This window comes from Oncorhynchus kisutch, unplaced genomic scaffold (genome assembly GCF_002021735.2).
Source record: "Oncorhynchus kisutch isolate 150728-3 unplaced genomic scaffold, Okis_V2 scaffold1742, whole genome shotgun sequence".
NCBI lineage: Eukaryota > Metazoa > Chordata > Actinopteri > Salmoniformes > Salmonidae > Oncorhynchus > Oncorhynchus kisutch.
Window position 1 is genome coordinate 33793 of NW_022263687.1, and position 9606 is coordinate 43398.

At 38.9% G+C, this 9606-nt stretch overlaps 1 protein-coding gene across 3 annotated transcripts; it reads right to left on the bottom strand.

The window, feature by feature from the left end:
- Nucleotides 1-669: 669 nt before the first annotated feature.
- LOC116367787 (uncharacterized) lies at nt 670-9270 on the bottom strand. 3 transcript variants are annotated; one of them, XM_031818963.1, is made up of 6 exons: nt 9030-9270; nt 8414-8731; nt 3337-3457; nt 2806-2839; nt 2255-2369; nt 670-1369 (listed from the first exon to the last, which is right to left on the bottom strand). In XM_031818963.1, the coding sequence occupies exons 1-5, from the start codon at nt 9109-9111 to the stop codon at nt 2304-2306; spliced, it is 621 nt and encodes a 206-aa protein (XP_031674823.1). In that variant the 5' UTR covers nt 9112-9270; the 3' UTR covers nt 670-1369; nt 2255-2303. The 3 variants fall into 3 exon arrangements, with proteins under 3 accessions (XP_031674823.1, XP_031674822.1, XP_031674824.1); XM_031818962.1 differs by lacking the exon at nt 2255-2369 and having other exon boundaries at nt 9030-9262; XM_031818964.1 differs by lacking the exons at nt 2255-2369; nt 3337-3457 and having other exon boundaries at nt 9030-9268.
- Between the last annotated feature and the right edge of the window lie 336 nt (nt 9271-9606).

The window sequence follows — 9606 nt, forward strand, 5'->3', positions numbered from 1 at the left end:
CTGCAGTAAATGCTGTATGGAATGCAAATGTTAGATTGACCATGCAGAGCCTTTAAGAATCAACCATCTGTTCACTAATCACTCTCTCTAAAAGCACATTTTAGCTTGATTCGAAAATGTGGTCCAGAGAGGATGTGACGCAATTGCAAAGCCTCTGGAGGTTCAGAGGTCAAATCAAGCTCCATACCACATCGCTGTGTTCTTTCCAAATTGTGTAACAATGCGGAAGCTCCGTATAGCGCAGTGTATCTCATTGACATGATTGGTTGACAGTAGGTGTGGGCGGGAAGTCCTGTAGAAACACAAACTCACTTCCTTAACAACAGCTCTGCTACGCAAAGCGCAAGAGGTATGAATGCCCTGACTTCTGCAGAGGCCGCATCGCAGTAAATCTGTATGGCCACTGCAGATATCAGATCAATATCCCAGTAAATCTGTATGGCCACTGCAGACATGGCATTGACCATGCAGAGCCTTTAAGTAGTGTTTATGTAGCTCTGTCTCAATGTGTTAAACCAGAGGATACTTACAGTAACAGACAGAATATGACTTGTATTGTTTTTGTAACAGATTTTTACTTCTGTTGAAAAGATTCATAATTGAAAAAGGTAGGGGACACATTAATATTACTGAGGTGTGCAGCAGGGAAACAGGCAAGGGACACCATGAAACAGTTAAGTCATTTAATAGACTGGCCCTGCATTCACAGAAGTACATAGAATACATACATTAGTTTTTGGGGGGGGGAAATGCAGTTGTAATAAATCCGAATATAAATCACATATTGTTCTTTTGTTTGTTTTATTATCAATATGTATAATAATATGTGTATAAAACATACAATATGTTACAAATTTGAAATTTTCTAAAGTTACAGTTTGAATATAGAGGCAGTTTTACAACAGTACACTGACACCTGGTGGAAAAGTTTATGACTTTGATATCAGGTGATCTCCACAGAAACATGCTTTGTTCTATCAGAAAGCAACAACAGAACAGCTATAATTATTTTGAAACATGTATTTAACAATTGTATTTCCATAACAGATGTGCAGCCTGCAGACAGTATGTGTTGATATATACAACCACCACAGAAGATCTACAGTAAAGGAGAGGCTGATGTATGGCAAGTCAGACAGGAAAAAAATAGGCAGACTTTCAAAGGGCCTTTTCATACCTTGCACAGTAAATGTATATCTACCACTCCACTGTATAAGCTGTATGCTACAAAAATGTGTCTAATACCATGTCATCATTGGTCAACAGTGCAAGAGGATCAGGGTCAGGGGTTAAGCAGCTGGAGAGTTGAGTAAAGCCCATTGGTTTTCCTTGTGAATGTGCTGTAGGGCTCAATGTCCCGTTGCTCCTCCTACAAAGACATAAACCATATGTCACCGCATTACACTGTAATGTCATATGGGACTGCAACCTGTTCTCAGAGCATTTCGTATAAAACATCAAATATGTTACAAATTTGAAATGTATATGTTATGAATTGTAGCTAAATGGCTAATGGTAGCTAGCTGGCTAATGTTAGCTAGACCAGCGTTTAGGGTTAAATATAGGAGTTATGGTTAATGTTAGGGTTAGTTAAAAGGGTTAGGGTTGGAGTTAGGGGAAGGGTTAGCTAACATGCTACGTAGTTGCAAAGTAGCTGAAAAGTTGCTAAAATGCTAAAGTTGTCTGTGAGGAGATTTGAACTCACAACCTTTGGGTTGCTGATGTTCACATTATACGCATGTTATACGACCACCCATCCAACCAACCAGCCTACTTTTGTTTTTGCCAAAACTAACCATCTGTTTTATGTAACCATACCAAACATAGCGTACTAAGTTGAGTGTCCCGGGTTACATTTACTATGTTACGTCTAGTCTATGAGACCAGGCTGGGGGCTGTGGAAAATTCTAATAAATTGGCAGATTTAATTCCCAGGACATTAGCTAACATTCCCATTAAAGGAAATATTCACCCATTTTGAATGTTATATTGTTTTTGTATATCTCTGAGTGATCAGAGATCATTTCATGTTTTCATGTGTGTCTGAATTATTGCGGTTCATGCAGGTAGAACTTCGGTCAGTATGATTTAGCATTGTGTTAATGTGTCTCTCGCTACACTGGAAGTTAATATGACTTTTAGATCGTGAAAACATCTATCATACGTGTCAGAATCTAATACTGGCCGATGTCATAACGCGGAAGGTAGTCTTCTCTCGAATAAGCCATTGATGATCTTTTTGCGATATTCCTACCTCGAGAAATGTGTTAAATCTAACACATTTCTCCTATTTGGCTGCATCTTCAGTCCAGGGTGCATTGCACGGTGTCGTTGTGAATGTCAGACTCCACTCTGTGAGGCACATCGATCTGCAGGTTAAACATGGCGAGATTGTAGACTCCTAAATTGATAGTGCAGTTTGTTTAGGCTACTATGCTGATAGTGTCTTTGCTATTATTGTGTGTAGCTACGTTTGCCAGCTAGCTAGCCAGTCAGCTCATAATAGCGACAGCATTGCATTGTGGATTTTGTAGTTAACAGATTTTCACATGAAACGCCAAAATGAAAAATATAGTGTTATTTCATTTAGTAAATTATGGGAATGAGTGATTTTTCCTTTAAATTCTAGTTAGGGTTAATTAGACATTTTGGGACAATCTAATTAATGTTCTAGGAACGTTCACAGAACCAATTTTGGTTTGTTGGGTAGTCTCTGAAGATGCCTTCTTATGACTAACATGCACCAGCTAGCAATAACAGGTGTAAACAAATAACAAAAAAACATAAATAGTGTTGTTGTGGCACCTCCTTGACGTTTCCAGACACTTGTAGCTGTGTTCTGTTGAGCAATACATAAGAAGACTGAATTAACATAGCACAAAATTAAACATGTTTTACACAGCACATTTGTGGAGAATTTTTTTCTCTCTCACCACTCTCACTTTTGACAGGAAGTGAGAAGTGAAAAGCCACAGCAGTGTTGTGATTAGACACTAGTGACCCAACTCAATTCAATACTTATTTTCCACCATAATTTGCAAATAAATTCATAAAAAATCCTACAATGTGATTTTCTGGATTTTTTTTCTCTCATTTTGTCTGACATAGTTGAAGTGTACCTATGATGGAAATTACAGGTCTCTCTCATCTTTTTAAGTGGGAGAACTTGCACAATTGGTGGCTGACTAAATACTTTTTTGCCCCACTGTATGTAAACTTCCGACTTTAACTGTATTTGAGAATGCACCATTCTTACTAAGTAATTATTAAAATACAAAAAGGCTGACAAACACTCATTACAGCAACTCTTTTACCAAGCTATTAGTATTATCTGACCTGAGATGAATTTTCCTCATGATTACGCCACCAAACACCAGGACAGCTACACATGCTGCAACGCCTGTTATCATCCCCAAATAGAAGAGACTGTTGTCTGTGGCCTGTTGCACTTGGGCTCCTGAGAAAGGGGAAATATATATGATGATCTTGTATGTTTCTCTTCCACCATCTTGTTCATTTACATTAAGGCATCGTGTTGTTGACATTCTCCATTTTAAGACAGTATTACATGCACTGATGAGAAAATCTAATATTGTGACTATAGAGATTCTCTCAGCTCTGTCAGATGTAACTTTATGACAGATGTTACAAAACAAAACAACAAAACAAAGGTAAGCCAAATACAGTTGAAGTCAGAAGTTTACATACACTTAGGTTGGAGTCATTGAAACTCGTTTTTCAACCACTCCACACATTTTTTATTAACAAACTATAGGTTTGGCAAGTCGGTTAGGACATCTACTTTGTGCATGACACAAGTAATTTTTCCAACAATTGTTTACAGACAGATTATTTCACTTATAATTCACTATCACAATTCCAGTGGGTCAGAAGTTTACATACACTAAGTTGACTGTGCCTTTTAAACAGATTGGAAAATTCCAGAAAATGATGTCATGGCTTTAGAAGCTTCTGATAAGCTAATTGACATAATTTGAGACAATTGGAGGTGTATCTGTGAATGTATTTCAAGGCCTAGCTTCAAACTCAGTGATTCTTTGCTTGACATCATGGGAAAATCAAAAGAAATCAGCCAAGACCTGAGAAGAAAAAATGGTAGACCTCCACAAGTCTGGTTCATCCTTGGGAGCAATTTCCAAACACCTGAAGGTACCAGGCTCATCTGTACAAACAATAGTATGCAAGTATAAACACCATGGGACCACGCAGCCGTCATACCGCTCAGGAAGGAGACGCATTCTGTCTCCTAGAGATGAACGTACTTTGGTGCGAAAAGTGAAAATCAATCTCAGAACAACACAAGGACCTTGTGAAGATGCTGGAGGAAACAGGTACAAAAGTATCTATATCCACAGTAAAACGAGTCCTATATCGACATAACCCGAAAGGCCGCTCAGCAAGGAAGAAGCCACTGCTCCAAAACCGCCATAAAAAAGCCAGACTACGGTTTGCAACTGCACATGGAGACAAAGATCGTACATTTTAGAGAAATGTCCTCTGGTCTAATGAAACAAAAATAGAACTGTTTGGCCATAGTGACCGTCGTTATGTTTGGAGGAAAAAGGGGAAGCTTGCAAGCCAAAGAACACCATCCCAACCGCGAAGCACGGGGGTGGCAGCATCCTCTTTTGGGGGTGCTTTGCTGCAGGAGGGACTGCTGCACTTCACAAAATAGATGGCATCATGAGGGAAAGAAAATTATGTGGATATATTGAAGTAACATCTCAAGACATCAGTCAGGAAGTTAAAGCTTGGTCACAAATGGGTCTTCTAAATGGACAATGACCCCAAGCATACTTCCAAAGTTGTGGCAAAATGGCACCTCTCTGGGATATGTGGGAAGGTAGTTTCCCACCTCGCCAACAGCCAGTGAAATTGCATGGCGCCAAATTCAAAACAACAGAAATCCGATAATTAAATTCCTCAAACATACAAGTATTTTACACCATTTTAAAGATAAACTTCTTGTAAACCCAGCCACAGGGTCCGATTTCAAATAGGCTTTACGGCGAAAGCACACCAAACGATTATGTTAGGTCAGCACCTAGTCACAGAAAACCAAGCAGCCATTTTCCAGCCAAGGAGAGGGCTAACAAAATTCAGAAATAGCGATTACATGAATCACTAACCTTTGATGATCTTCATCAGATGGCACTCACAGGACTTCATGCTACACAATAAATGTGTGTTTTGTTCGATAACGTTAATCTTTGTCGAAAAATCTCATTTGAAATTGGTGTGTTATGATCAGAAATGCATTGTCTCAAACAAACATCCGGTGAAAGTGCAGAGAGCCACATCAAATTACAGAAATACTCATAATAAACTTTGATAAAAGACACAAGTGTTATGCATGGAAATATAAACTTCTCCTTAATGCAACCGCTATGTCAGATTTCAAAAACACCTTGCGATTATGTTAGGTCAGCGCTAGTCACAGAAAAACATCCAGCCATTTTCCAAAGAAGGAGAGGTGTCAGAAATAGCGTTATAAATTTTCACTTACCTTTGATGATCTTGATCGGAATGCACTCCCAGGAATCCCAGTTCCACAATAAGTGTTTGTTTTGTTCGATAAAGTCCATAATTTATGTCCAAATACCTCCTTTTTGTTTGCACGTTTAGCCCAGTAATCCAAATGCATAATGCGTGATCACTTGTTCAGACGAAATGTCAAAAAAAGTATATTACAGTTCGTAGAAACATGTCAAACGATGTATAGAATCAATCTTTAGGATGTTTTTATCATAAATCTTCAATAATGTTCCAACCGGAGAATTCCTTTGTCTTTAGAGATGCAATGGAACGCAGCTACCTCTCACGGGCGGGCGCGGGATCCGCTCATGGCACTCTGCCAGACCTCTGGCTCAAACAGCTCTCATTCTCTCCTCCTTCACAGTATAAGCCTGAAACAAGGTTATAAAGACTGTTGACATCTAGTGGAAGCTTTAGGAAGTGCAATATGACCACATAGACACTGTATATTCGATAGACGATGACTTGAAAAACTGCAAACCTCAGATTTCCCACTTCCTGGTTGGATTTTTTTTCTCAGGTTTTTGCCTGCCATATGAGTTCTGTTATACTCACAGACATCATTCAACTTCAGAGTGTTTTCTATCCAAATCCAAAGCATATTCTAGCTTTTGGGCCTGAGTAGCAAGCAGTTTACTCTGGGCACCTTATTATCCAAGATACTCAATACTGCCCCCCAGTCCCAAAGAAGTTAAGGACAACAAAGTCAAGGTATTGAAGTGGCCATCATAAAGCCCTGACCTCAATCCCATAGAAAATCTGAGGGCAGAACTGAAAAAGCGTGTGCGAGCAAGGAGGCCTACAAACCTGACTCAGTTACACCAGCTCTGTCAGGAGGAATGGGCCAAAATTCACCCAACTTAATTGTGGGAAGCTTGTAGAAGGCTACCCGAAACGTTTGACCCAAGTTAAACAATTTAAAGGCAATGCTACCAAATACTAATTAAGTGTATATAAACTTCTGACCCACTGGGAATGTGATGAAAGAAATAAAAGCTGAAATAAATCATTCTCTCTACTATTATTCTGACATTTCACATTCTTAAAATAAAGTGGTGATCCTAACTGACCTAAAACATGGAATTTTTACTAGGATTAAATGTCAGGAATTGTGAAAAACTGAATTTAAATGTATTTGGCTTAGGTATATGTAAACTTCCGACCTAAACTGTACATATTACATATTGAAGGTACTTTTGCACATTACATACACTACCATTCAAAAGTTTGGGGTTTTTGTCAATTTTTTTGTCCATTAAAATAACATCAAATTGATCAGAAATATAGTGAAGACTTTGTTAATGTTGTAAATGACTATTGTAGCTGGAAACAGCAGATTTGTTATGGAACATCTATGTAGGCGTACAGAGGCACATTATCAGCCACCAATCACTCCTGTGTTCCAATGGCACGTTGTGTTAGCTAATCAAAGTTTATCATTTTAAATGGCCAATTGATCATTAGAAAACCTTTTGCAATTATGTTAGCACAGCTGAAAACTGTTGTCCTGATTTTAAAGAAACTGGCCTTCTTTAGACTAGTTTAGTATCTGGAGCATAAGCATTTGTGGGTTCGATTACAGGCTCAAAATAGCCAGATACAAAGAACTTTCTTCTGAAACTCGTCAGTCTATTCTTGTTCTGAGAAACTAAGGCTATTCCATGCGAGAAATTGCCAGGAAACTGAAGATCTCGTCCAACACTGTGTACTACTCCCTTCACAGAACAGCGCAAACTGGCACTAACCAGAATAGAAAGAGTGGGAGGCCACGGTGCATAATTGAGCAAGAGGACAAGTACATTAGTGTCTAGTTTGAGAAACAGACACCTCACAAGTCCTCAACTGGCAGCTTCATTAAATAGTACCCGCAAAACACCAGCCTCAACGTCAACAGTGAAGAGGCGACTCTGGGATGCTGGCAGAGTTGCAAAGAAAAAGCCATATCTCAGACTGGCCAATAAAAAGAAAAGATTAAGATGGGCAAAAAAAACACAGACACTGGACAGAGGAAGATTGGAAAAAAGTGTAATGGACAGACAAATCTACGTTTCAGGTGTTCAGATCACAAAGAAAAACATTTGTTAGATGCAGAAAAAATGAAAATATGCTGAAGGAGTGTTTGACGCCATCTGTCAAGCATGGTGGAGGCAATGTGATGGTGTGGGGGTGCTTTGGTGGTGGTAAAGTGGGAGATTTGTACAGGGTGAAAGGGATCTTGAAGAAGGAAGGCTATCACTCCATTTTGCAATACCATGCCATACCCTGTGGATGGCACTTAATTGGAGCCAATTTCCTGCTACAACAGGACAATGACCCAAAGCACAGCTCCAAACTATGCAATAACTATTTAGGGAAGAAGCAGTCAGCTGGTATTCCTTCTATAATGGAGTGGCCAGCACAGTCACCGGATCTCAACCCTATTGAGCTGTTGTGGGAGCAGCTTGACCGTATGGTACGTAAGAAGTGCCCATCAAGCCAATCCAACTTGTGGGAGATGCTTCAGGAAGCATGGGGTGAAATCTTGATTTCCTCAACAAATTGACAACTAGAATGCCAAAAGGTCTGCAAGGCTGTAATTGCTGCAATTGGAGGATTCTTTGACAAAAGCAAATCTTGAAGGACACAATTATTATTTCAATTAAAAATCATTATTTATAACCTTATCAACGTCTTGACTATATTTCCTATTCATTTTGCAACTCATTTCATGTATGTTTTCATGGAAAACAAGGACATTTCTAAGTGACCCCAAACGTTTGAACGGTAGTGTACATTCCACTAAATATGTGGTGATTAGACATTGTGCTGGGGTTCATTTTTTATTATTGTGAACAATCCCATCAGACCAAACACTTACCATTGACAGAAATATGTATGTCTATATAATCCCGTCCCCCATTATATCCACACTGACAGGTGTAGTTGCCTTCATCAGATGGTTGTATGTTGGTGATGTGTAGACACACTCTGTCATTCTCTATCTGTAGTGTGACTCTGGGGTCACAAGAGCTGTTGGTATGATTTGTCTCAACGTCGTGTGAAACTCTACACTCGTGACCTCCACTTATAACTCTATTTTTGTGACATACTACAGTACTGATGTCAGTGAGAGTTTGCTTTGAGCAGAGAAGAGTGGCATCTGCTCCTCTGGTCTCCAATATTTTATTTTGAGTCACTGTAAACAGGAAAGGACATGAACCTTGAGTGTTTTTTCATAAGAAAATATTAAGTAGTGAAGTAAAAAAACATTTTACAATAAAACGGCATTTGAATAAAATAATAATAAATAGACATTTCAGAATGTTAATGAAATATAAATATAGAACTTTACCTTGTGCATAACTAAACTCCTATTGTTAATGGAATAATGGAAATGCGTCACAAATGCAACATCTGAGGACTGGTGCTCTTTTCTTTCTTCCATGTTGCATAATGATGTGTGTGTCAGAGAAAAAGACAAATATCCCTCTTACCTTCAACAGCTGAGCATTGACCCAGCAGCAGCAAAAGCAGGGAAAGCCTGAATATATTTCCACACATACTGACCAACTGCATAACCAAATGTTACTCCAATATTTTCTGTTCAGACTGACAGCAGAACAAAAGTCAAACTAAAGCAAAGTCCTTTTGACTGGTTTGACCCAGTTACATGATCTGATGCTATCTGAGAGGAGGAAGTGGTGCTGTGTAAATGTATTCTAGCTTCTATGTGTGACTTTCACAATGACAATACTTCTCTTGGGCTGTGTCTAGGGGCTATGCAGTGCAACCACCACGTACTGCATAACAATAAATACACATGTCAAGAGGTCCAATTCCTGCTCTATCAACAATGATAGATTCTGACAGCACCCCAAGACTGAGGGGGGTATATCAAGTAATTGATGGTTAGAACTGGTCCTCCAGGTTAATAACAGGAAATTAGCCAAGTGCTATGTTTCTATTTCTGATATATTATTATAATCATTCAATTAAATTATTACTGGGGGAAAATGTGTACGCATAGCATGCGCCAAGTTTACTAATCTCTTTTTGTAGGTACGCAGTCTT

Bases quoted from the DNA above. Each gene is read 5' to 3' on its own strand.
- LOC116367787 (XM_031818962.1), bottom strand. From the start codon at position 9,111: ATGCAGTTGGTCAGTATGTGTGGAAATATATTCAGGCTTTCCCTGCTT. The intron at 8,732-9,029 runs GTAAGAGGGATA...TCCTGTTTACAG, and splicing joins TCAATGCTCAGCTGTTGAAG to TGACTCAAAATAAAATATTG. The intron at 1,370-2,805 runs GTGCCACAACAA...ATGTCTTTGTAG, and splicing joins TGTCTGGAAACGTCAAGGAG to GAGGAGCAACGGGACATTGA.